This window comes from Carassius carassius, chromosome 14 (assembly GCF_963082965.1).
Source record: "Carassius carassius chromosome 14, fCarCar2.1, whole genome shotgun sequence".
Classification (NCBI taxonomy): domain Eukaryota; kingdom Metazoa; phylum Chordata; class Actinopteri; order Cypriniformes; family Cyprinidae; genus Carassius; species Carassius carassius.
In genome coordinates this window covers 14,925,077-14,953,030 of record NC_081768.1, presented here as the reverse complement: position 1 = coordinate 14,953,030, position 27,954 = coordinate 14,925,077, and the positions used below count along the sequence as shown (strand labels likewise).

At 37.3% G+C, this 27,954-nt stretch overlaps 3 protein-coding genes across 5 annotated transcripts in view; 2 read left to right on the top strand and 1 right to left on the bottom strand.

The window, feature by feature from the left end:
* slka (STE20-like kinase a) overlaps positions 1-19,550 on the bottom strand; it is a 36,058-nt gene extending 16,508 nt beyond the window's left edge. For 2 of the 3 annotated variants that reach the window (XM_059566278.1, XM_059566279.1), the window contains exons 1-12: positions 18,876-19,550; positions 10,792-10,956; positions 5,631-5,679; positions 4,557-4,706; positions 4,114-4,186; positions 3,789-3,983; positions 3,330-3,411; positions 3,108-3,239; positions 1,838-2,944; positions 1,625-1,755; positions 1,380-1,503; positions 1,046-1,225 (exon numbers count right to left, since the gene is read on the bottom strand). In XM_059566278.1, the coding sequence (XP_059422261.1) occupies positions 1,046-1,225; positions 1,380-1,503; positions 1,625-1,755; positions 1,838-2,944; positions 3,108-3,239; positions 3,330-3,411; positions 3,789-3,983; positions 4,114-4,186; positions 4,557-4,706; positions 5,631-5,679; positions 10,792-10,956; positions 18,876-19,025 (2,538 nt within the window). In that variant the 5' untranslated portion in view covers positions 19,026-19,550. The remainder of the gene's footprint in view (positions 1-1,045; positions 1,226-1,379; positions 1,504-1,624; positions 1,756-1,837; positions 2,945-3,107; positions 3,240-3,329; positions 3,412-3,788; positions 3,984-4,113; positions 4,187-4,556; positions 4,707-5,630; positions 5,680-10,791; positions 10,957-18,875) is intronic. The other variant, XM_059566280.1, reaches the window with a different exon arrangement.
* A 3,090-nt stretch (positions 19,551-22,640) lies between these two features.
* On the top strand, positions 22,641-23,671 carry si:ch211-223p8.8 (dual specificity protein phosphatase 13A family protein). Its single transcript, XM_059566281.1, has 3 exons — positions 22,641-22,823; positions 22,914-23,131; positions 23,233-23,671. The coding sequence occupies exons 1-3, from the start codon at positions 22,696-22,698 to the stop codon at positions 23,433-23,435; spliced, it is 549 nt and encodes a 182-aa protein (XP_059422264.1). The 5' UTR covers positions 22,641-22,695; the 3' UTR covers positions 23,436-23,671.
* A 912-nt stretch (positions 23,672-24,583) lies between these two features.
* zgc:153981 (dual specificity protein phosphatase family protein) lies at positions 24,584-27,071 on the top strand. The gene is made up of 3 exons (XM_059566277.1): positions 24,584-24,894; positions 25,156-25,373; positions 25,844-27,071. Exons 1-3 carry the CDS (start codon positions 24,770-24,772, stop codon positions 26,053-26,055), a joined length of 555 nt encoding a protein of 184 aa, XP_059422260.1. The 5' UTR covers positions 24,584-24,769; the 3' UTR covers positions 26,056-27,071.
* Positions 27,072-27,954: the final 883 nt, after the last annotated feature.

The following is a 27,954-nucleotide window of genomic DNA, read 5'->3' as shown; positions in this document are numbered from 1 at the left end:
CACTTTAAGAGACGATGAACGCATCCAATATAATATTTCCAAATTATTTCCAAAATTTCCAAGATGGATATTTTGACATATTTTGTATGTATTTTTCGGCACAAGAGCAAAAATAAGCAAATTCGGTTGTGGCGAGGGGGGCGTGGTTTGGCAGAGTCTGTAACGGGAGAGAGACGACGGAGCACAGCGAGGCATAAGTAGGTCAAGTGCAAATGATGAACACGTGTGTTTGATTTCAGTAATTGGCGTGGAGAGACCGGATATAAGCCGGAGCACGACAGAGAGAGAGAGAGAGACAAGCTGGGACCTCGTAGGTGATGCTGGGAGTGACAACGACAAGAAGTCTGAGTTATTGAGTAGTTTTGTGCAAGGGCACACTGAACGCGCTTGGTGCGCACTATTGTTTGCTGTTTTTATAATAAAACGAGAGTCCCAGCCTCAAGCCGACCCCCGTCTTCTTCCTTCCTTATCATTACTGAGCCGAACCTCATCACATCGGTGTTCAAGCGTTTTGAGACGCCTCTCTCTGCGTGAGCCCTGAACACCAGAACACCGCGAGTACTGAATTGGGCTCTTTCCCATCTTTTTGTTTGTTCAAACTGCGATTTGTATTTGTTCGTTCAGGTGCAGGAGGGACTTCGAGGAGAACTTCGCAGAAGAGAGCTCGATTCAGTGTCGCTGTCCGTGATACGCGGCTCTCTCTCTCGTGCGCACCGAATACAGCGCGCGAGTAACCAGCTACTCTGTTCAGCTTTTCCGCGTTTTGAAATTGTGACAACTTGCTAATAAATAAAAAAAGCAAATGTTGAGATGAAAGATTTTTTTAACACCAATTTATGAAATAGCTTAGCATAAGTGAATATTCAATTTTTAACTTAAAGATAAATTAGTGTAAACTAATTTTTTAAGTGTTATTGTACTTGGCTTTTAAATTACTCTAAATGCTCATCCTCAGTACCAACAATTAACAGTTCATGGCCTGGTGAACTAATACATGCAAAGCAAATACAGTGCATCCGACTCTGCATCTCTCTTTCTCGGTTACCTCTTTTTTGCGGTTCTTCAGCATGTTCTGGAACTTGGAGAGCTCCTTGTCCTGCTCTGCTTTGATCCTCTTGGCCTCATCTCTTAGCCGGTTGGTGTGGTCCTGCTCCAAACGCTCTATGGTCTGTTTCTGCTGTTTCTCTAGGTTCTCCACCTCTTGGTCATACTGACGCTTCTTCCCCTAAAGAGAGAGTGAGAAAGAGGAATACTGAATTACTGTTACAGACCACGAAAGCATGTTAACTTGAGCTTGCCTAACTCGATATGCCTTGCCGATTACAATGGATTACAATGTTGATTGTAGACAAAACTAATGAAGGAAAGAGGGTGCTGACCGTCATTTCCTGCTCGAAGCGCCTGAAGAGCTGCTCTTTCTGCTGCTGCAGTTTATCGCTAAGCTGCTGTTGAGCTCTTTTCTCCTCTTTTTGCAGCAACCTCAGTTCTCGTAACTCCTGACGCCTACAGAACAACAAATGTCAGACATTTTCTGACCATCTAAAATATGATTTATGCATTATTAGATACACTATCATTTGCCTATTGCAAAATAACTAGAAACCGTAACTAACAGTTTATATACCTATAAAATCTCAGTTCCTCACTCTTAGTGTCATTGTCGGTGACCATCTTGGATGTGGTGACACTGACTTCCACCCCGTCGACCATAAACTTGCGAGTCTTTTTCAGTGTTTTCTTCTGGCGCTTGATATCCTGTGGGATTGAATAAAGTTTAATGAAGATATTTTCTTCCAGGACCTTGATTTTAAGCACATCTGGGCAGAGTTATATGTACCTGTACTGAAAGAGATCCTTCTTTGCTTTTGGAGAGAAAGCTGGAGATTGACAGATTAATGTCAATGCTGTTAGTATCTGCAGCAGAACTGAGGCCCGAGTCAGAGTCTTTCTCCTTTTCAACATCAGGTTTCGCTACCTCTGCATTCTGGTCACTCTCAGGCATGGTAGATGCTTCCTGGATCTCTGGTCTGTCTTCATGGGCTTCTTGAGGTTCCTCCGTTGCGCTGACCTCCTCTTCTCTTATACCATTGATGACAACAACAGGGAATTCATTCACAATTTTTTCCTCTACTACATCTACCCCCTTGGTTGCAAGATCGTCTTTGGGTTCTGAACTCTCACACTTATCTCCAGCTTTTTCTTGGTCCACTGTTGCCACTGGAGGAAGATCCTCCTTTACCTCTTCTGTAGAAACATCTGGTGAAATTTCAGTTTGCTCCTCCTCTAACTCTTCTGTTGGTTTCTTTTTATTCATTTCTTTCTCTTTCTCAATTTTGTCTTCGGTTTTTTCTGCAACCTCAATTGGTTCTGTGATAGCTTCTTCAGTAACCCCATCAGATTTGTTCTCTGGTTCAGCTATATCTGAAGGCAGGGTAGGTTTGTCTTCGTCATCTGTGGTGTTTTGCATTTTGGCTTCTTGCTGTGTTTCTTTACACTCTTCTTTTTTCTTCTTTGGTGGCTCTTCCACCTTCACTTCCTTCTTTTCATCCTCCCCAGTTTCCTCACTGACGGTTACGATCTCTTGGAGGACAGTGTCATTTGACACACGAGGATTTGGCTGACCAGAAATTTCTACTTCTGTGGTCACAGGTGTGGGAGATTCTTTGTGTTTTGAAATAGCCTTCTCACCAGAACGTGATTCCTCAGTGCTGGTGTCTGATGGACTGACCTCCTTTACCTTCTCATCCTTAGCATGGTTGGGTTTGCTGGCATCCGCCATCATGTCAGAGGTATTATCACTAACTTGATCCTCTGAACTGGGCTTTCTTTCAGGTTCAGCCTTCTCTGTGACTGACTCGAGAGTTGATGTGTTCTGATACTGCCTCTCATCCTCCAAGCTGCCAACGCTGGTGTCCGATAATGCACATTTGTGTCCAGACACCACCTACTCATACAAAACAGACAAAGTGACTGCAGCAACAAAATACTGTGTGCTGTGCCTGCAGATAATCAAAGGATTCTGTCTGGAAACAATGGCACCATATTATCATGACAATTTTAAATTCTCTGAATGGGTTTCTATGTTCTTAAAGTGGTTGTGTTCATACCAGCTGGGACTCTGGCTCTTCTTCTTCCTCTTCCTCTTTGCCCTCTTCAAACTCCTCAAACACTTCGGCTTTAGCCTCAGCAATCAGCTCTCGCACTGGTTTGTTATCCATCACATTTGAAACAAATGGATGCTGAAAGCAGACCATGGCTGATCACTATCTTGTACGTTTTAATTATCACCTTTAAACTGAACTGCATCAAGAAATACAAGATGGCCCAACCTGTAAGAGCTGCAGTGCACTCCACCTGTTGTCTACATTTTTATCCAGTGCTTTCTGCAGGAAATCACTGAACTCAGGAGACCTGTTTAAATGAGCGGATGAACAAATATGAACTCTGTGCTACTTGTGAAAGGGCTCTTCATTTGGGGTATTACAGTCAAAACTATAAAGCAACAGGCTATGCAGTTCTAGGCTGACCATGTGTTAGGACTTTGGGTGGGATACTGCTTGCATGATTCATCAGCTCAATAACCTCCAGCCTGGATTTTTCATTTTTCAGTTGGGAGGTGATTTATCATATCAGTTAAAAGTTTTCAAAATTTTTCAAAATATAAAATATGAACTCACTGAAAAATTCTGTCCTCGGAAACAATCAATATAGTTTATATTCTTAAATCACATTTTGCTTCATTATTGACACATGTGGAAGATAACGGCGCTGTGAGTCATAACTCTCACCATCGTGATGGAATTGCAAGTGTGGGGGGCTCAGACTTTGCTATTTTTAGCAGGACTCTCATTGGGTTCATCTCGTGGTTAGGCGGCTCGATCTGTGCCAGCTCGATCAGAGTCACCCCCAGGGACCAGATGTCTGCTTTGTAGTCATACGGTCTGTCCTTCGACGTCTCACACATCACCACCTCGGGTGCCATCCTTACATTTAAGAGAGAGAGAGAGAGGGAGGGGATTTTGAAAAATTGAGAATAAAGAAGCTTATTATGTGCCATATTCACAGCTCTGTTCTTACGTAGTGACAGATCTCATGATTCAGTGCAAGACTAACCAGTATGGTGTTCCAATGAAAGAGTCTCTTCTCTGAAGGGTCTTTGTATTCTTTGCAGACACTCCAAAGTCAGCTGAGAAGAAACAGTGATCAAAATTAGAGACGGAGTATGGCTGACAACAATATGCAAGAAACAGATATGATTTTTAATCAATAAGTAAACTAAATTAAAAGCTAAAGTAAAAACATTTTAGTCTTCTTATATACGTACATATTAACTGCTAAAGACACATTTCTGATAATTTTTAACAAAGGACTTTTCCATGACCTTTCCAGATTATTTACGTTTCTGGATAACATTTAAAAAACAAAACAAAAATTACAGAGAATATTTGAAAAAGAAGATGAAGAAGAAAACTGGAAAAATTCATAAATAAACAACTAAATAAATAAATAATTTCATTTAAAACAAACAGTTTAAGCAGACTTTATGAGGCTATTACCCAATTTGACTTCTCCATCTGATGTAAAGAGAATATTTCCAGCTTTTAGGTCCCGGTGTATAATCTTATTCTCATGGAGGTAAGCCAGCGCCTCCAGAGTATGTTTACACACAACCCGGATCTGAGGCTCTGTCAATGCCCGCTCCAGCTCTGCAGACACACACACACACACACACACACACACAGAGAGAATAGCTGTAAACAGAGTCACCGCTAAGCAAGCACACTTATCAACTCTTTTATTTCCAGTGATGTGTATTTAAGTTAAATCAGACAAATAAACTACAATGTAACAGTGACAAAGGGCTGTGGCTCATTAATAGCCAAATTCTCTGTTGTTTTCGACTAGGTAGAGCACACTGCTTCCTTGTGACTGAAGCAATGCAAACAAATCTTTATTACAGCAGTGCTGCTGGGATAGGCCCTTCCGGAACAGACAGAAGACAACAGAGGGAGTTATAACAGTACAAGCAATGAGTTAATAAAAGCATTTCCATCAAAAGAACACCTCCCACGGCAACACCTCTCTTATAGGCTAAATGTAGAAGAGGCCAGATTTTCATCACAGCAGACTAAACCGTCATAAGAAAGGGACGTTTTATTCTTACTGGACATTGTTTACAATTGTGAAATGGTCTTCCCAACAACTACAGTGATTAGATTTGTGATTGGAAAAGTTTTTGTAAATAGTACAGATGAGACTGTACCAAAAGAGAGGAAATTGGACTATTTGTTAGGGATTTATGCATTGTTGAAAAACCATGAAAAACTTGTAAAGTTTACTTATGAATTTGCTAACATGGAATGTCACTGAAAAGATCTGATGCGTGTGGGAACATTTCAACAAAGCTTCCAACCAACAGAGAAAAATGCTGAGTAGCTTTAAAAAGAGGCTAACCACTCCTTGAAATCTGACTGATAATTATATGGTCCAGTCCAGTGGCAAAAATGAGCACAGTGTGCTGGTGTGCCATTGAGGTCTGGAGGAATGGAACACCATCGCACAGTAGAACAGACTCAGACGACCACAGTGCTTTCTATTTCCTTCAGTTAAACAAAGACCACAAAACTTACCCAACATCACAGCATCCACTGCTCCTCCAGCACAAAACTCAATGAGAATCTAAAGAAGGGGTGAAAGAAAGAGATCCAGAAGATGAATGGACTAAGAATGACACCGATACCACAGTTTGCAATGTAGAGTTTACTTTGATTACAAGCATCTGATTGGTTTGGTTGGGTGGGTGTTTTCCCTCTTAAGTAGAAATCACACACCACTGTTTTTTTTTTTTTGGGGGGGGGGGGGGGTGGGGGGTTATAACACTGTATATTTTTAAATTCCTCGTCCTGTTGTCGATTCCACATGTACATAACTTAAGACTTCCTATACATTCATATATGTGCAAACAGGGTGCGATTTGTAAGGGGGGGGGGGGGGGGGGGTTCCCCTTTTTCTGGTCTATGTATCCCTGCCTCTACTGCAATCAGCTCGTCAACTCATCATGCAATACTGACTGATGGATCGGCAGTCATTAAGAAATTATGGTTTTATTCTGTTTAATGAAATATGAGGTAAACATGTGAATACAAATTGTGTTCACACTTTTGGAGTAAAGCACTGATCAAAAAGAATTGGAAGCAAATGCGATTGAATGTTTTTGATACAAGTTTTTGTCTCTTTATTCTATTAAAAATATCATTAACTCCTGATTGATTTTGCATTCAAAATGCAGAAATTAGAAGTATTAATGTCATTGTAACCAAGTATGATCATAAATAGTGGTCAAGTATCTAAGCTATCTAATCTCAAGGTCAAATCAGAACATTTATTGTAAAAATGTTTTTGTAACAGCTGACAAAAAAACTACATATTTATAGCTCCACTGAGATTTGTGATATATTTTCAAGGAAAAAAAGAAAAGAAAAAAAATTCAAAAGATTCCTCTCTCTGGTTTGCTCACAAACCGCACACTGTGCGCAAATATATCTATTACACGGTAAACGGTATTGCACAATATTAGGGTACATTATGTGCATATTATTGGTTTCTTCTGGCTTCTATTCAAAGCACTAATGACTTCCCTTACAAACCTGTTCAGAAGCCTTTATTAATTCCTCTCTCAGGTGTCATTAGAACAACCCATGATGAGATGAGAGCATTTTCTGAAATTGATAAGCCAATTACTGGGTTTTTTTAGATTACCCAAGCATTCACTTATCTTTTAGTATATTGGATAATGGTATTGAAACTTTAAACTCTGAGTGAAATGATAAAAGCATGTACTGTAAGTGAACACCATCATATTACACTGACCACAGCAGCTGGTCATTAATACGCCACCTAAGGTAACATGCTTCAGGAAAATTAATACAAACCTTAGGGATGGGTGATATGGCAAAAATATCATAGCACAAAAAAAAAAAAATTAACGATTCACAATTAAATGAATTAACAAATTAAATGTTTTCTCCTGGTGGAATGACCTGCCCAACTCAATCTGAGCAGAATCAAGAATCAGCTAAAAACACATCTCTTCCATCTTTATTTGACTCTCTAACTCCAGCATTCTATTCTAATTCTATTCTAAACATTTTTTTTTTAAAAATGCTCCTTTTAGACTTGCAATCTATTTATTTACTAACAGTGTGTTTTCTTTAAAAAAAATAAACTAACACTAGATTTTCAAACCTTTTTGTATTCTACCTATGTTTTCTTTTTTATTTATTATACAATTACCAAAGGCAAAAAAAGGCCCCCCGTTTTCTTTTTATATATTATATGATTTAAAAAAAAAAACTATATTAAGCTAACTGATTATATATAGTGCTATATACACATTATAGCACTTGTATATCATTGCTCTTTTGCAACCCTCTACGGACAACTTGGCAATTGAATCGCCATTTAAATTTAAAATGCATAATTTCAGTAAGGGTGAAGAAAAGCTTTTGGCTTCTCTTTTGAGGCCACAAGAGTGCACATTGGGCAAAATATTACTAATACAGGTTTATTCAAAGCATAAGAAAATATGACAGTGAAAAAAGTGCATAATTTTTTAAATAATGTTTATAAACCAATCATAATAAAGTAGCTTAAAGTACTATAAACAAAACAGCATCATGTGGACATGCATAGTTTAATACAAAGGGGTGAAAGCCAATCACACAGAGTAAATTTTTCACTAAAACATGAGAGGTAGTAGGATGGGGAAAACCCACCATTAAGTCTCAAGATATGTTTTTGAAAAAATTGAACCCAGCTTAATTTTACATGGCTTTCTAAATATGTGGCTCTGTTGTGCGAGACACGAGTGCAACGGTGATAGAAGATGTCCCTCTCTAGAAAAATCATGAAATATGCGTTCTGTGTGAATGGCTTGGTTTCAGAGCTAAACAGTAAACAAGAGCTTCTCCACATTCTCTTTTTCCGCAATATTTTGATTGAACATCGCAGCAGAGCTGCATCTGCTTCAACTATAGGTTAACAAAAACATTATAATGCAATGACACTTATATTGTCATCGCATCTCGTGCGCTACTGATAAAGGCCAAAGTATAATTTGACCATCCGCGCACCGTCCGCATTATATAATTTCCGTCATCAAGAGGGCTCTTGGACAACCGCGCATCCGAGGCTGTGTGTGAGACGGAACAAAACGCAGAATGTGAAGTATACCCAAGGCGAGCCTTAAAGCTGCCTCCTTAACAGACACCTAAAATTAGAACACAACATTTTTGCATTCGAATCTTTTGTTCGTTATCTGGCTCGGCTCGGTGTTCATCTTCAGTTCTCTCTTCACAGCAGTTCAGTCAGTGTACTGTTTGAGTAAATGAATTACTCCGGGATATTGGTTTGTTTGAACTCAGAGGGAGTGTCAGCCACATTAAAAAAAGTTATTGTTACATCGGTTACATATTGTTACATATAAGTTACCGGTTACATCGAGTGATTAGTTCGCGAACCGGATATCATTGAACTGTTGTGTTTTGAACTCTCTCACAACAGACACAGAAGAGAAGACAATGATGAATAAAGTCGTAGTTTTTGCTATTTTTGTACCAAAATGTATTTTCGATGCTTAAAAAAATTCTAACCGACCCTCTGATGTCACATGGACTACTTTGATGATGTATGTTTTCTTACCTTTTTGGACATGGACAGTATACAGAAAGCTCTCGGACTAAATCTAAAATATCTTAAACTGTGTCCCTCCATTGAAAAAAATGTGTGCACGGTATACTGTCCATGTCCAGAAAGGTAAGAAAAACATAATCAAAGTAGTCCATGTGACATCAGAGGGTCAGTTAGAATTTTAACTGATATGCACTGCCAGCCTGTCAGTGGTAAACTCAGTGGCTACTGGCAATTGTATGGTGAATTCCCGCGACAAGACGGTAGCCTTATTTCTGGACCAGACCGCAAACCTTAGCAGGGCAGCCTGGGCAGGCTGCACAGTGCATCTGTCTGCAGTACGCAGTCTCGTAGAAGAGAGGTTGATAAGCAGTTAGCAGTGAGTTTAGAGGTAAGTTTGACACCCAGTCGAAAAAGTCCATAAGCAGACAGTTAACCTTGCAACTACCACATTGTTATGTTATTTACATCCGCGATACTTTGTTGTCATCAAATCTGTCTATGATTGTCAGGTCAGATAAGTCTAGCTCTTTGTGTGTAGTGTAGAGAACAAAACACCTTCAATGAAAACCGCAGCATTTTAAATTATGAATAATGTCCATGGCCCCCCTCCTGAAACCTCATGCCACCCCAGGAAAAAATCTCTAGATCCGCCACTGGCGCCATCTTCCTGTTTCAGTTGAAATTACATCACCACATAAAATAATGCTGTGTATTTCAAGGCACTTCAGGGGACCTTTAAACAGCCACATTCACAATCTCGTCACAAACCCAGGGAACTTACAGTTTATTAGACAAACCTCTTTGCTAGGCTGGAGAGCATCAGCTTTTCCATATAATGTTAACTCATACTGTGTCTGTGTTAACTATAAACACTGACAGAAGGCTGGAGAGTTATGACAAACAATTGACTGCTGTGCAGATTTTAGGCTGCTTTCTATGAATATTTTATAAATGCTGACACTGAGGGCCGGAATGACCTCTATGCGCATTAAGAAGCATGCTTGTGCTGCTATGAGCTATGCATTCATATCTCTTGATTAACAGCCAGGCTAAGCAGACTTGACTTGCATCTAATTAATTCATGAGCACTTTCTCTGGTCATTTGAAATAGCCCATTATCCTTCTATACACGCAACCGCAGAGGGGAGGATCATATGAAACCATTCTGCCATTATTATCCTGGGAGCTCTATGATAGAAAAATAGGATCCCCTGACACTCTTTAGACAGAGATAAATAGAGAGGTATTATTGTAGACTAATATGGAGCTATGAAGCCTTACTGTTGTTATTCAGGATTAAATTATTAAACATGAAATTAGCAGGTTTATTAATTGTTAAAGAATCCTGTTAGGTGCTTTTGAACGTTACTGAGGGAAAAAATAATATGGGGAAGGACTTGGGATTATAACATAAGATTTTATTGAGAAAAATTGTTAGCCTGGTCTGTGCAATTAATCGCATTCGATTGTCATGCGCATCTCATCAGTAAAGCCGGGCCTGTGATTAGTAGTAAATCTCCATCACACGCTTTCAGACTGAACAGCTTTCGATACACAGATCAATAGTTCTCTGACAATTAGGCAAAGTCATCCTGATAATGGCAGATGAATCAAATTCGATTTTGAACGCGATATCGCCTATCTTGTCAGTGAACTATGGCTCTGTGTATTGAAAGCTGTTCAGTCTGAAAGCAGGTGATGATTTATTACTAATCATGTGCCCGGCTTTACTGATGAGATGACTATCAAATGTGATTAATTGCACAGCCCTAGCCTGATTAAAAAAATCTATAATAATAATAATATATATAAATAAAAGTAAAAATACAAAATTCAAAACTATGACATTTACATGGAGGTACAAACTTGTTACAAAGTACAAAATTAACATTATGCTTCTTTAATAGGCTGTAAGTGTGAGACATGATTTGTGTACAAACACTTTTTTAACCAACAGCATAGTGCTACTCTTTGATAAGTAAGGAGAGACTGAAGTGTGCTCTCACTTCTCCTACAGAGGTCTGTGCGTGCGTGTGTGTGTGTGTGTATGGCTGCAGTACAGCTGAAATAACCAAATGCCTCCTGAGAAGAGTCACTCACCCATAGTTTGCTCTCATAATAGAAAGCATCCAGCAGTTTGACTATGTACTGATGGTCACAGGAGGCGAGGATGTCGATCTCCACCATGTAGTCCTCCAGCTCCTCTTCTGTTTTGGTGTCGATCACTTTAGCTGCAGCCAGGATCCCGGTCTGTTTGTTCTGAGCCTGTGATAAAAGCAACCAGTGGTTCAACAGGTAGCAAAGGCACACAATGTGTTTTCTGATGCTGTGCAGGCCTTGTATTCAAACAGCAGCTCTTGCAGCACTTTAATGTAAGTGACAGGGGCTTTTTCTTCATTCTTTAACAAATTTTCATCTGAGCTGTAATAACGGTTAGTGTCATTGCAAGTCACATTTATGATGCAGTGGCGATGCTACATAAGCACCAGCATGGCACTGGCCCACTCAGATTGACAGCGATTCCACCCAATGTATTTATGCAAAGTAGAAGTAAAAAGCAATAACATTCTGGTGGATGAGTGCTGACCTATAAGCTGGTGACAGGTTAGTTTATTTTAGCTAGTTTATATGGACCACATAACTGATACATTTGTTTTGACCATAATCCACGCACCAGAGCTGAATGTGGACGGGGGCACCCTATGATTTGAACGCCACCCCCGAAGGGAGAAGAAGGTTAAAACTAAAGGCCTTAAACTTAAAGAAACCACAGAAATTACCATAATCTTACTCTTTCCACTTCGGTGATGACAGACCCACGCATAACCATCCATTCCCCGAGAAATGAATGATGCTCCAGTGAAGACTACGAGGGGACGTCTCATCAGGATATATCCACAAACAGGTACGTTACAGCTTCTTGTTAAGTTACGTGCTCTAACAAGACATTGTTTAAACTATTTCTTTATCGATGACACTCGTTATTTCTATCAGCCCAACCCTAATTCAGACATCCGACTGCTAGGTAGTGATTTTGTTTTTCAGCAATAGTGTGCACCCTTAATTTAAAGAGAAAAGAACCTCAGGGAAAAATCTGTAAATGGCAAAATCTCCATACAAGTTCTTTGTGCATTTTTCTTTATGTTACTTTGCACTTTTTGTTAGAAAATGTTTATTTACTATTTATTCAGTTTTTTTAAGGTATCTAGTATTTTAATACTTAATTTCCATGATCTAAATATTCTTAAAAATGTAAAGTTTTTTTGTCATTTGGAAGTGTGTAGGCCTCCTGCATTATTATGCGGTTACGTTATGATTATATATTCAGTGGCATAAAATGGTCTTTAAAATGACACTAATATTTATAATATTATATTTATAATAATATCACAATTATTTCTAGGGCAATATATCGCACACCAAAGTTGTTTTAATGACAAGCCTAAGGATCACCTCAACATCTACACATTGTATTATGGTGTTTGGGCTTATAATTATTATTATTTATTTATTTTATTTTTTTACATGAGAGAAATCTGCATCTCTATTTTTCTCTCATGTATTGCAAAATTATGCACTTTATTTTGAGAGAAAGCTCTGAGGTCGTCTCTATTTCACCAAGGTCCACTATCAAATTTCAGGCTTTGCCACTAATATAATGTTCTTCTGCACAATGGCAACCAATCGGCCACAATCAATAAACTGAAGCTCAATTTCTCTGGTCTCAGCCTCGGATTGCCCACATAGCTTTAACATTTGATGCATATGACACACTAAACTGGAAACACTCCTGCAAAGTCTAAATCTGTATGGCTGACTTCAACCAGGTGTCTGGGAGCCTAGTGTGTGGCAGTCTTTATTGGTCTGCCAGGAAAAAAAGCAATATCCTTGAAGACAACTAGCACCTCACATGAGATACTAAACTCTAGATTTCAAAAAGTTTGTGAAGGTGAAAGCTAGGTCTTTTATTGTAGCAACATTTACCTGCCTTTAATCATGAGATTAAACAAAACAATCTGTTATATTAGACTCTTTACATGTTATATTAGAGTTGAGCTGATATGCAATGTCATCGTCCATCTGCAAATCATTCCCCATCGTCCTCAGTCATCTCTCCTGCAAAAATTTGTAGACATCGCCCAACCCTAAGTCAAATAACCTCTTCCTTCCTATCATCTGATATGAAGTGCAGAAATAAAATAAACTGTTAACTTGACCTCTGAACTGTCTGATATATGTATGTTCCTATCATAATGGTGTGATAAGAAATCCGAGTAACACTTTGTGGTATAAGGAATATCAAATAAAACTAAAAAAGAAGGAACTTCTGTGTACTTCGGTGTAATTTAGAGCTAAATTTACTAAGAGAGAAATAAATTCCTGAAATGTACCCTGAGATTAGTTTATTGCCTTTGACCTACTTCATTACAAAAGCTCTTATTCACAGCTTTCCACTAACAGGAGAGACCATTCAGAATGAAACCTAGAACCATCTAAGCACACTGCCCTTTCTAACAAATTAATTTGTAACCTACTGTGTTGGAACAATAAGCCAACAAACATCAAATTTGTAACCATGTTATGAAATTAATGGAATAAAGAACATGAGATATGTACATCTATGATAACAAAAAAACGGAAACATCTTGTAAAAGATTAGCCGTTCCCTGTAACCTGCAACTGACACACATCAGCAACACCATCTATTCTTCAAAAAAGCAGAAGAAGAAAAAGGAAACAAGACAGGGTTACCTCATCTAGAGGCATGCGAGAGGCTGTTTGAGGAAATACATATCTGCATGAAGCTTTGAGTATATCACTATGAGCTACAATACAAAACCAATTAAACTCCTCCAGTTGTGTTAAGTGTTTGCATTAGCTAACTGTTCCAGAATATTCTATTCAAAGAGGAAGTGACTAATGGCGGGTGTAACATGCTATTCCATTCAAAATTTTTCCATCTATTCCAAGAAACACTGTTTCTATTCTGGAATAAAGCTCTTCGTGTTTACAGCTACCCGAAAACACAAAGGAGCAGACAGAGAAAGGAATGGGTCAAGTGTACAGAGAAGTGTGCGAGTGGGTCAGAGTATATTGTAACAAAGTCTTCTCTCTGCACTTTTTCACACCTGTTTCTACTCTTAGACCAACAGGAAATCAACAGCATCTGCATATCTGAAACAACCACAAAGAAGGGTTAATTTTGACTTCCATTATCATACAACAGAACTAGCGAGTCTGGGCGGGTGACACTCTTCATACTTCATCAGAAGAGTCAATAACTGTCATAACTGTATTGTAACAGTAGAGATACGAATGCACACTGACAATTCAATGGCAAACTCATCTAATTGTTTTAGGAAAGATAAAAGACTGGTCAATAAAACAAAAACAAACATTTCAGGTCATAAACCAGTCAGGCAAAGCTTACATTCACAATACATCCCAATACAACAAAGTAGCGAGGAACGACACATCTTGTCTTACATAATGTGATGTGCGCAATTGTAAAAACGCCTGTTTCACAATACTCAAAATTAATGAAAATTATAAAAAAAAAAGCAAAGGACAAATACTATAGAATAAAAAGATACAAATGAAACAAACTGTGCTTTAATTTTTTTTTATGCAAGTCTTAAGCTTACAGCCTACTACAGAAATGAATGACAATGTAAAATAAAACAGCATAGTCTTCATTCCAAGAATTAAACTTTTTTTTTATTCTTATTAAAGCTACAAAAGTCCTTCACTCAAGAGCAGTGTGTGATTTTGCATTTGTCTTTTGTTTGATTAATATTAAGCACACAGTCGCAGCAGGAAAAAGCCCGCTATCACTTTAAGAGCGTATTTTCGTTCTCAACTCTTTACGTTAATTTATTACATGATCGACGAGGGTATACATGAACAATCACTCAATTACTGTATTTTCAAAATCGCAGGAGGCCAAAATCGAAAACGAAACTGTTTTTCGATTAATTGCACAGCCCTAATTAAAATTACACACTTTTGATGAATAAAATAAACCTGATTTCACACAAAACGTGCTAAAATGCACAGAATAAGCATGTCTTGGGTGTTTTATCATGAATTTGATGTCAGTTAAGAAAATGAAGAATCAAAAAATATGTAAGATTTACCCATTTTAACTTGTTTTTAATTTTTAATTGCCATACGAAAATTATAACTTAAAACATTTTATCAAACTCACAAACAATTAATCTTGCACAGGATCTTAAGTTACAATGGAGTATATACATAAGAAATTAATTATTCACTCATTATTGATAGCTTCTGTAAATACTGTTTCAGTAAATATTGCACGTGTTCACTTACGATAGACGTGACAAACTTATGCCTTTTGTTTATTTTCAGTTCCACAGTTACAGAAATGGATCTATAGACACAATAAATCCCCATGTTAACAAACTTTGAAGACTTCAAAACATTCAAGTTTATAACTGACCAACCTCTAAACACAACACACATTTATAGTTGTCTTTGTAAAGAAATATGTAGCTTTGGAGCCGCTGCTATGACGCTGTACAAACGCTTCCAGTGTGAATACTCTGGGGCATCTGCAGCGACTTCACTGAAAGATACAGTAATGACATCTGATCTAAACATTATGAGGTCAAAAAAGAAAGAAAGAAAGATTCCTGAACAAAGTATTCATAGTAAGATCTATAACTTGCTCTGACAAAAATAGATAAGGCAAATTTGTCATTTCATGCTTTAAGTTTGCAACAAATCAAATCTCAGAAATCCACGTACTAAACTTGTCATGGAAAACATGTAGGACGGGGCTTGATTTTATCGATCTTTGGAAATGACTGAATGGTGGGCGTTGGAAATCAGCACTGAGCCATGTTAAATGCGAGTTATTATAGCTATTTGACTATTGGTTGATATATAATAGCCAGCATGGCCTAAGTGATGTCACTGGGCCAAGTGGTTTCAAGGGAGTGTTAGCGAATTTGGATTTATGATTATTACGAAGACAAAGAATTGTTTTTCCTTTTTGTTATAACATTCACTGATGAATCTTTCACTGACCATGAATGTGCAATAATTTTATGTTTTGAATAGTTTTGAAAAGTTTTAAAGAGGAGGCACAAAACACAGCACACTTTATCTCGATATAGGCAAGAGAGAGGAGAGGGGAAAAAAAAAAATCTTTTTTTTTTTTTTTTTTTTTTAATAAGGAAACTGTAGCGAACCGCTGATAAACCACACAAGCAACACAAGTATCACTAACATCACTGCAGGGCTGCTAAACTGAGGCAGGAAGACATTGCTGATTCACTCTCTAGATCAACACACATTCATTCACAGACTGTAGGTGCGTTTACATGGACACTTTCTGCTTCCATCGGATTGAATTCATTCTGATTGACGAATCCGAACGTAGTGTTTACATGAACGCTGAATAAAGTGATTTCAGGTTGATATGCGCATTTACATGTCACAAGCTTCTGATCGGATTTACTCTTTTGACATGCGCACAATGCATGAATGTAGAGTTTCCCACTGCTGTCGCATGCTGTTTTAAAAAGCACACGTGATATTTATCTACTTCGGGTCCTAATTAGGCGACGACCAGCACATGAACTGTTGTGCTGCTTAACGTTACTAAAAAAAAAAAAAGGTGTAAAAGTGTCCCTTCCCGCACCCAAAACTACTCGTCTGTTGATGAGAGTCTTAAACAAGGACTGGTGGAACGTTACTAAAAAAAAAAAAAGGTGTAAAAGTGTCCCTTCCCGCACCCAAAACTACTCGTCTGTTGATGAGAGTCTTAAACAAGGACTGGTGGAACGTTACTAAAAAAAAAAAAAGGTGTAAAAGTGTCCCTTCCCGCACCCAAAACTACTCGTCTGTTGATGAGAGTCTTAAACAAGGACTGGTGGAACATGTTCCTGTTCCACTTCACATACGCTGAGTGAAAGGGGAGTTTTATAATGACAGGACACTTATTTATGACACTTTAGTCACCAGGAAGAACAGCTCGTTCCGCGCGTCATACGTCATTACGCTATTTCTACGTCACTGCGCATGCGCAGAATTTTCCCGTTTACATGTCCTCCCGCTCGGATTACAAAAGGAATAAACAACCCCTTTCAATCCAATCAAAATTTTAGTCGGATCTGGCCAATTCAATCCGATTGACGTGTTTACATGTGACTTTTTTATTCTGATTGTGCTTCTAGTCCTATTACGATCGGATTATAAGTGTCCATGTTAACGCAGCTTTGGACAATTTACCCTCACTTAGTTCAGAATAAGATGACTCAAATTTCCTTACTAATTTGGAATAAGATTTCCATAAACTGAAGACACTGATTATACTTTGCAAAATGTTTTGTATAAAAAGCATAAAATTAGCTTAGTCTTTAAACAACAAAGACTAATCTGACAGCATATCGAGCCAGTCACTAAACGATACTTCAAGATGCGTTTGTATAATATATTTAGAATAACACACCCAACTTGTAGTGTCAGAAACACAATGCATTCCATAAATGGGAGCAGTATGGAAACATTCTCAACCAGATTAAAGCCTGAAGCAGGAAATGACAGGAATGGTGTGAACTGGTCCTACAACACCAGAAATATAAAATATACATGAACTAGGTACCCGAGAACGTAAAGAGATAAAACAAAACCAAATATTAAGTTTGATTCTATTGTTGTATAACATTAGGTTTAACATTTATGCATTGTACGAAGTAATCATTTCCTTCACTTCTCTACTGCCCTCATTTATACACTCAAGTTGTTCCAAACCAGTTTCTTGCTTCTGTTAAACACAAAAGAAGATATTTTGAATAATGCTAATAACCAAACAATGGGCCTCCTTCACAAAACATTCGTAATTATAGGAGTAAATTCGGAGTCATTTGTGCGTAAAACGGACCTTCCCGAAGACTCTCCGCTGAATTTACAAACACTTTGTAAACATCATATTTGATAGTTAAACATGTGTATGTTAATGAATTCCATTCATTAGTAAATAGGGCTTTCGTGCACACACTTTGATGGCAAAGCGTTTTTCCAGCTGAGGGCCTTTGGTTGCTAATATGATTTGAAATATCTACGGCAGTAACTTATTTCTAGTATCTAATTTTGAAGAATATTACTGAATATAAAAATGCAGTAACCAGTAATATTAACTTCTCCATTGTTGTAAAAGTAGGATGATTGGTCGGTGTAGTATTTGTCCCGCCCCTCCTCCATTGATAGGATGGCTGGGTAAAAAGTGACAAGCACTGCGTTTTACTCAAAGCTAAACAGTTTATCCACTCTCAGCTACCAAAAAAAATAAAAATAAATAAATAAATAAAACAGAGCAAAACAAAGCAAACAAACTTGTAAAATATTATAATGGCAATGCATCAAAATTCAGTGTCATCAGTTTGCCAAAATAAACACAGAATGTTTTCTGCATCATTTACACGTGGTAGGGAACAGGTGTATATTTATTTTGAACCAACTAAAATTTCAAAAATACGAACATTTTCATGAACTCAAAAGTTTACGTCAGAACTGCTTTATGAATGATTTACACAAAAAATGTATCTTCTCATGTTTGATAAATGAGGCCCAATGTGTGGTCCCCACTGACTTCCACAGTATTTTTTCCACTAGTTATCAAAATTCTTCTAAATATCTTTCTTTGTATATTTTCATTTTTGGGTGAACAATCCCATTAAATGTGAATAACTGTATCTCTGAACTCAAATTACATTTCAGGTCTCATTTCATCAGTCTGATGATATGCACCACAATGTGCAAGAAACAGGCCGATAAAAATAAAGAAATCAAGAATGGTCAGGATAACATCACATGGTAATGGAACATAAGTACAGACCTGGAATCAGTTAATGGGGTGGTTCACCTTTCACCTTCACTCCATTAGATGTTAGTCAGAATGACACCCAGTCACCATTCACTTTCATTGTTTGGAAAAGATATGCAATTGAACTGAGACTGGGGCTGTCAGTTCTTCCCAACATCTCCTTATGTGTTCCACAGATAAAAATAAAGTCATAAAGGCTTCAAAAGACATAAAGGTAAATAAATGATTACACATTTTACAAGTTGGAGTGTACCTTTAAGATTAATCAGTAGAGCTAGGGAGAAATACAAATACACTCAGGTGACACGATCACTTTCTGGTTGATATTTACCTTGTAGACTTTCCCAAAGGCTCCATCCCCAAGTTCTCCCACGATCTCCCAAACCTCCTCTGGGTTGATGTCTCTGTGAACGTGCTCATATTGTTTCTTCTTCTTCTCCGTCCCCAGTTTAAATATCTTCCGAAAATTGAAAAAGGACATTTTCTAAACGCAATCTAAATTACTATCTGTGGGGGGGGGGAGAAGACTGACACGACATAAACTGTTAATACTCTGTAAAAACGAAAACACTTGGGGAGTTGGCTAATGGGCTAGCTGTGGATGATGGATTTTACCATCAATTCAATTTAACTATACAGTTGCAGAGAGCTCCAAGTAATCCTGTGAATGATGACGAAGATATTAGACGCCCTGGAAGAGGCCGAGATGTCGATTTTTGTGGCATTTCGCGTCTCCTTCCACCATGCAGGGATGAAAAGTAACTTAACTGTCCACTTCCTCAGCTAGCTTCACAACGGCTACATGTGCGTGATCCTCTGTATTTACCTCACCCGACGAATAAAAAATACAGCTTCCTAGTTTAACAAGCATCGAGTATTCAAATGTGTCGTTTAAAAAAATTACAGCACAGTAAAATCCATAAGGGTGGAGTCGAAAAGGCAGCTAGCACACTGTGAAAAAGCTGAGCGGATGCTGATCAATCTCCAGTCTGAGCTCAGTCTACTCGGGAGGGGTGTGTTTTACAGTTTAGCCAACCAAAACTGTTTCGATAAAAACCGATCAAACAAACCACAGAGCTGGGAAGTAACGGATTACATGTAATCTGGATTACGTATTCAGACTCCAAAACTCAAGTACTTGTAATTAAACTACTTTTTAAAATACTAGTAATCAAACTACAGTATATTTTTTATGGATTACAGGATTGCATATTATGTACACAATGGTAATAAATCGTTCACAATTCACTGACTAAATTTCAATTTTTTTAATGTTTATATTTTTTCCTAATAAACCTGTTAGAACAATTTCATTTTTAAAGAAAGACACGGGGAAATGTCAGTGTTCGGTTTAAACTCTGCCTACCACGGATTATTTTGCTGTCACGGAAATCTTTGACCTAGCAAAGTTATTTTGGGGAATTTAATGTTCTTTAATTAAAAAAAAATTGTAATGTTGATTTTTCTTCATTGTTACTACCACCGTATAAGCATACATTTTGTATCGTATAGGCGTTTCGTCCACACGGATCCGAAGTTTTGGGAGAGTGAAACCAATATATTGTTTAAACCGGTCCCAAAGTGGATATATATTTGAAAACGCAACATTTGTGTTTTCGTGTGGACAGCGAATCCGTATATTTTGTGAAACGATTGCGTCATCAGCCCACGTCTCCCCCAATCAGACACCGCTAAGCCACGTAACAGCAACAAAAACATGAACAAACACTGAACGATCGTAGTTTTATTAACTAACATTAACACTGATTATTTAATAAATGTATTGTTCCATGTTCGTTTGTATACCACGGCAAGGTTTATTCACACAGTCTTCTTCTCAAGGACGTTTGTCGCGCCTCAGTCAACGGTCGTTCGGAACTGTTCGAGGATTTTGCGGGAAAGCTCGAAACGCGAGCGTTTGGACCTGGTTTTTATACAGTCTATGGTTTGGACAGGGAAGGCACGTGCTCGGCTGAGGAAAGACTAACGCAGGCGCAGTTGGTGCTGACTGTAGCGTTCTGACAGACTGCAACCAATAATGGTGTGGGATTTGATTCATTCCACTGAATCGATTCTCTAGAAACACTCAATTTGGGTCAATTGCTGTGTTCGAAATGCGATACTGTCATGATACTATACTCTTACTATTTCTACAGTATCCACTATCCAGTATGTATGCAGTGCATAGTGTGCAAACTTTCTGTATGCATCAAATACCCGGATGATTTAGTATTACCAGAATCTGCTAAAAGTACACTGAAATCAGTACAGAATCTGTGTTCATCCTACTCCTAACTGGAGGCGGGGAATGGTAAATATAAAACATTTTTATACATACATGTTAATGTAAATTATATAAATTGTACTTTAATCTCTACAGCACGTTTCCGATCAAGTCAAATAACTTTACCTCTGTAGTGCTTTATACAGTACAGATTATTTATAAAGATATTGAATAACAAAAACATTGAAGTAATATAATATATTAATAATTTGCTGGCAGAGACTATTTACACTAACTCCGCCCACCAATGCCTGGATGCGATAAACAGCACTGCGAAATATGTCCATATCACTGATATCAGTAGCGCTGCGGGTAAAAGACGAGTGATGAACGATTTTGACACCAGCGACCCGACTTTGGTGCCGCCCTTTACCAAAACTTGTTCTAGGCTACTCCTTTTCCCACCACATATCAGATCAGAAAGGAATTTATTTTCAATAAAAATAAACGAAATGTTTGAAAATTGGAAATAAAACGTCTCATTAATAATGCAGTGTAGTTAGCAGTATAGGGAGGTTTTTGTCCCAATAAAATTGCATTAATTTAATAATATTTTTAAGCATGATAATTTAAACATACTATGTTATTGCATACTGTTTTATAATGTATACAGTTCTGAAATATAAATAATGTGCTGAATTAATGTTTTGTCATGTGATAACACGTTAGCACACTACTTTGAAACATTTATTGCTTATTGTATACTGTTTCACACACTATTCTTTAAAAAACAGAAGATTGTATACACTGTGTGCTGGGCAGTAAGCAAGTATGCAATTTAGAATACGGCCAATCTTTCTTGTAGTTCGTTCAGAAACACGTCAGTTCATTCAGTTTGTTTTGAACTCTTCATTCAGCGAAGTTCCGCCCCGAATCTCATTCAGAGTTCAGACTCAACACTAAAGAGATCAAGTAAGGGGCGTATTCGCACCTTTCTTTTACTGTCTATGATTCGCACTATAGGTCCAACCACTGTTGGAGAGTGACATACATTTAACTAAATTACGTAAAAAATAAATTTAATTGTAATCAGTTACTTACAAAAAATGTAATTAAATAACAGTTAGGTTATTTATGAAAATGTTAACTTTTACAAAGGGGGTTACATCTGAATATTTCTTTTTACACACCCACATACAGATTTAATTGATATCTTTCATAAATTGCATTGACAGCTCTACAATATGACACTCCAATGTTTTTTAGGAGTTTAGGACACATGCTTATTCTATAACTGTTTTATTTCCTATTTGGGTTGATGTATGGTTTTTGGTGGATGTATTTTTTTAAAAGCTTAACTGTTTTTCCCAAGCCATTAGATGCCAGTGTTTCCTGTATCTATGCAAAGATTTGATTTCAAAAGCAGTATCGCTATTAAACTACCTTGTTATGGTTTAAAATTAAATTATTATAACCCTAATTCAAGCAATGAAGGATTTTGAAATTCTGACAATAATCAGTGTTGAGTGAGTCACTGTTAATCCTGCCTGGTTTATATGTTTCAAAAAGATTAACAGTTGAAAACATTACATATTTAGAAAAGAAATTAAAAAATTAATAAAATGTAATCAGTTATATAACCTTCCCAACACTGACCAATGATATTGTTCCTTCACAGCCCGCACTCACAAACTCGTTCAACAATCAGTATTTGAAAGCAAAAAAGCAGTCACACACTTTTGGTTTACTGACAATTTACTACATAAAGGCACACTTAGACAATAATTGGGAAAGGATGTTAAATGAAAGAATGGCCATACACTGACATCTTCTGGGGTAAACAGTGTAATGCAGAAGTGTCACACCTGGAAATGTCACTCATGTTGCCTACTCTTAAAGCCACTGCTCTCTTCTTTTATTCCTGAAAATGGAGAGCGTGGATCAAATTTTGTCTGAAAGTCCCTCTATTGAAGAGCTGGAGGATTTGTTACATGGGGGTCAGCTGTCCTGTAACCATGTCGATGAAGTGTGGCCTAATTTGTTTCTGGGGGACATGTAAGTGCATTTATGTGGGACTTCTCTCCTTTATAGTTGTTGATTAAAAGAAAACAATCACCCTTTATCATGTCATTTTTTCATATACAGGTACATGTCTCACGACAGATATGGCCTCTGGAGACTGGGTATAACTCATGTTTTGAATGCTGCACATGGTAAAATGTGTTGCAAAGGAAATGATGATTTTTATGGGACAACCGTAAAGTACTATGGTGTGCCAGCAAATGACCTGCCTACATTTGATATTTCACCATTTTTCTACCCATCAGCACACTACATTCATGATGCTCTCAGAACAACAGGTGGTATGTAACATAATTTCCATTTTAAAAACAGTATGACATATTTAGACATGAACACTTGTTTTTTTTAGTTTTTATTTTTTTTTATTTTTTTGATTTTTCAGCTAAAGTGTTTGTGCATTGTGCTGTGGGAGTGAGCCGTTCAGCTGCTCTGGTCTTAGCTTACCTAATGATATATTGCAATTTCTCTCTGGTGGATGCCATCTTGAAAGTAAAAGAAAGAAGATGGATCTTTCCAAACCGAGGATTTCTAAAGCAGCTGATAACTCTCAACAATGAATTAAACTACAAAGCGCAGTCAAAGTAATTTTTAAAAAAAGTATGCAATTCAGAAATCTGTCAATTAAAAATAGTATCTAATAACATTTGAACAGTAGGCCTGGGCTACTGATAAACAACTATCATTAACATGAGTATAAATATTTCTTATTTATAACAGCTTTGTGTCAGACTTTTGTCAAATTTAATTAAATATGTAAGAATTCCAAAGCAATATACTTGTACTATATGGTCAATAAAGGGGTCATTTTTGGGCTCTGTAAATGTTAATTTTTCATTATAAAAAATGAATGATTTATTTGTTTATTTTATTATCATTTGATAATTACCTCACAATACCACTGAACACAAATGAAACCTCAAAATCTGTATATCTTTCATATAATACAACAAAACTGAAGTTGTCCGAAAGTGATTAAGGGCATGAATCTTCCCAGGATTTAAATCTTGAACTGAAGTGAAGTAAACCTATGCAAATCTATTCAACCCAAGATGATGAGCAAACACTGTTGTTCCCTCTTTGTCTATAGATGCAGTACAATACTCCCAATGTTTACTGATGTTCACGCAACACAATTGTCACTTATTGTACTGTTCTCTCGTCATCGGATGAATCATCTCTAAACTTAACTAGTGGAACAGTCACAATGACCCACCACAGAAATGGAATAAGCTGGATTGGAAATTACACGAAATATAGCTATAGTATTTGTCCTAAATAACCGGGGAACGAAGTGTGTAAATAATAATTAACAAATGTGAATGCTTTAAAGTATATTGTCAATTCAGTGACTATTAAAGTTTTCAATGTTATTATTAGGTTTAAACCGATGACGATGTTGTACATGTGGTGCCTGTTATTTTTTTCCGCGCTAGTCAGAATGGACCAATCAGAGTCATTTGTGATTACTGGCCCAGACAGTATTTTATTTAATTAAAAAAGGCTAATGTCGTAATTTATATGCATTTCTTTTGTCTGATACCATGCCTTAGGATTCATATATTTAACATATTATAGGCTATTTCTTTCGCGCAAAAATATTTCCAGTAGGCCTACGATAAAAACATCCGAAGATTTGAATGTGACTCAACTGATGTTTTTGACATTCTGAGCCACCAGGCGCCCCCTGGAGGAGGTAAACGTAGCATGTGTTGTACGCGCGCGCAGACGTCTCTCCTCTCATCAGCGGAGCGCGAGCTCTGAGATGCTCAGTGGTGTCGGGTGACCGAACAGCGTCATAAAGAGCACCTGTTTGTGTGGATCACGGCGTGCCAAACCTGTTCTGTATACTGAAGCTTCGGGAAAACAGCAGAAACACATCTTCACGGGCATAACAATCTAATGTGGGTCAACTGAGAAGAATGACAGCTCAGAGAAACAAACACGGACTCATGGCTATTAAGGAGTTAGAGAATATTCTGGACACATGTAAACTTGATCTAAATCCAGTCGACGAGGTCTGGCTGAATTTGTACATTGGAAACGTGTAAGTACTAGCCTAGCCTACTATATAACTGATCATGTGATGATGCAGCGCATTATGCAAAAATAGCGCTTATTTGGTTTATATTATTGTTATATTAAAATAAGATTTGAGAACAAGCTGTTCTGTCAGAGCAACTTATGTGTTTGAGATTCAATCATACTGTTCATCCTTCTAGCGAAGTCGATCCTAAATCACTTTTAATGACTTGCCATAGTGTTTGCCCTGTTTCATTACATAACACATATTTAGCTTTTTCTATAGGGCCATTGCTCAAAATAGAAATGCATTGAGGAAAATGGGGATCACTCATGTCTTAAACGCTGCCCACTCCAAGCAAGGCAGCATTGGGGACCAGAGTTATTACGGCAATACAGTTGAGTATTATGGCATCCCAGCAGAAGACTCTTCATCATTTGATCTTAGTGTATACTTTAAACCGGCTTCTGATTTCATCCACAAAGCCTTGAGGAAGAAGAATGGTAAGTGACCACAGTCAATGATATTCATGTAATGCAAAAAAAATTTTTTTTGAAGTAATAATAGAATTTTGAATTCTTCTTAGAAAAACTAAGCCACTGATGTATATAAATAGTAGTTATACAACCTTTTATTATCCTAAATAACACATGACATCAATACTAATTTGACATACAATCCAATACCACCGATTCCTTCAACATTGTTGAACTTAGATTTGTAAGTAAATTATTAAAATATTTTGTACTAAAATAACAAATAGGTCTGTTTTACTGTAGGTGACTTTAGACAAAAAGACTCCAAGAAAAAAGATACATTACCTCTTTACCTCATTTTCCTCTGAACTTAATAAACAACTCATCTTCATTCTGTAAATTCATTATAATATCTATTTCTAAGGAAATGAAGTGGTTAAAGTATTCAATTATAGTATTAATCTTCTCCTGACAGTTATGGTGTCTTTTATCTATAGGAAAGGTGCTTGTTCATTGCATCATGGGAATGAGTCGGTCTGCCACTCTGGTTCTAGCGTACCTTATGCTGCGTCAGCGTCTTTCTCTCCGCACTGCCATCCAAACAGTTGTACTGCAAAGAGCAATCTATCCTAACAGGAACTTTTTGAGCCTTCTCCTGGATTTGGATATTCAGCTACAGAGAAAGCGAATGCTGTGTCCTATTCTCTGACAGGAAAAACACAAATATCATGAGCACACAATTGGCACATGCATTCATTTTATGTAACTAAAAGGTAAGGAGGTAACCATCATTGGAATGTTTACATTATTTATGATATGTATATATATCGTTTCATATAGTAAAACTTGTGCCTTGCAGGTTAAGTGTATGTATAGGCCATCTTTGTACTTTTCCATACATTTACAAGGTTATTAAATAAAGTTTAAGAATTTATCTATAAAACACTTTAATATTGAATGAAAGTTTTAATACTGACTTACGAATTTTTATTTTACATGTTTGCATAGTCATATTAACATAGGTGGCTTGAATGTACAGTGTAGTGTAAATAAAGGAAATGAGAATGTTGTTTTTAAAGAAAATCTGTACGATATATTCAAGTTGCAGCTCTGAACCACAGCACAAAAGTGCCACATGCTCCTCACACTGTGAATAATATTTAACAGTGGAGTCAGTATTCAGCATAGAATACCAAATTAAGCAGTATTAAATGATTGAATTGTGGTTTATTATTCAGCTGCAGAGCATACCCTCACTGTGAGCAGTATTAGCTTTTACGTTGCTTTTGGCAGACACATTTGGAGAAATATACGGGCCAAGCACAACACTCTTCTGTTGACTCAATCCTAAAAACCTTGTTTAAATGACTGAACAGCACTCACTGGTGTGATTTTAGTGCACCTTTTTGTTTTAATAACATAATAATGTTTCATTCAGCTCATTGATTCACAGTAGTTCCTTTGTTATTTTGGAGAATATTTAGTGTATAAATGCACAGTTTTGTAAATGCCCTATATACTTACATTTAATTGCACATTAGACTCTGTTGAACATGAGAGGGATGAATATTGAATTTGTTACACTGTTAGATATATCTGTTAAGTATTTTCGAAAGTGTAACAACTGCACTATTGGATTCACGTTCAAATGTTCCATACAGACAAGGTGCCAAATAAACATAACATTTATATGTATTTGTTCAAATAAAATGTATGTGAAAGTTGTTCGGTTGTTTCATTCGTTTTTTACTTGTATACTTATAATAAATACATTTCTAAAATGTAAAAAAAAAAAAAAAATGCTCACGCTAAGACAGATGCTCTATGAAAAGCCACATGCTCATCCAACTGCAAATAACAGAGCCATGCATGTGTCCGTTATAAACTGTAAATGACCCTGTCTATAGTACAACATTATAGTTTTGCTTCACTTTCCCTTGTGCTTCTAGCTGTTTCCAGCAGGGTGCAGTGTTGCGCCATGAAATGTTTGCAAACAGGGTTTTCATACTTAAAATCTTGCTGTTTTTTATGCTGAGTGTCCTTTCATAATATTTTTCTTTGCTGTCCTTCATAGCTACATTAAAACAAGCTTCTTTTGTTGAGTTCAACCACTTTCAAAGAAATGTAGATAAATAGTTTACAGATTCAAACCTGTTCTTTATCACTTGTCAATTACATTTCATCATGCAGATGTACTTGTAGGACCCCATCACCGTCCTACCAGAACCGTAACAGAACAGCATTAACCCCTAGAATCGAATTCCCCTGGACTGGCTCTTCCTGTCACCCTGACAGTGTGTCCTGCAGCTGTGCAGCCAGAGGAACCAGGACCAACACGAGTCCCAGGACACACATCGCTTTCAGAGAACATTCAATTAAGACACTACTCTGCTTCCTGATTAGCTGCTTGGCATACAGCGTACGATGATAAATCATGGAAACAGTCGAGAAGAGAAACAGAACAGACGCAATCAGCTGAGCCAAGTGTGTGTATATATTCTCAGCTAAGCTAGTCATCTCCTGATTTGACTGTGGAAGAACCAGAGGCACAGAGGGGGTGATGCTGAAGACCACATTAATGTCACACAAGTGCTCTGGAAAGCAGATG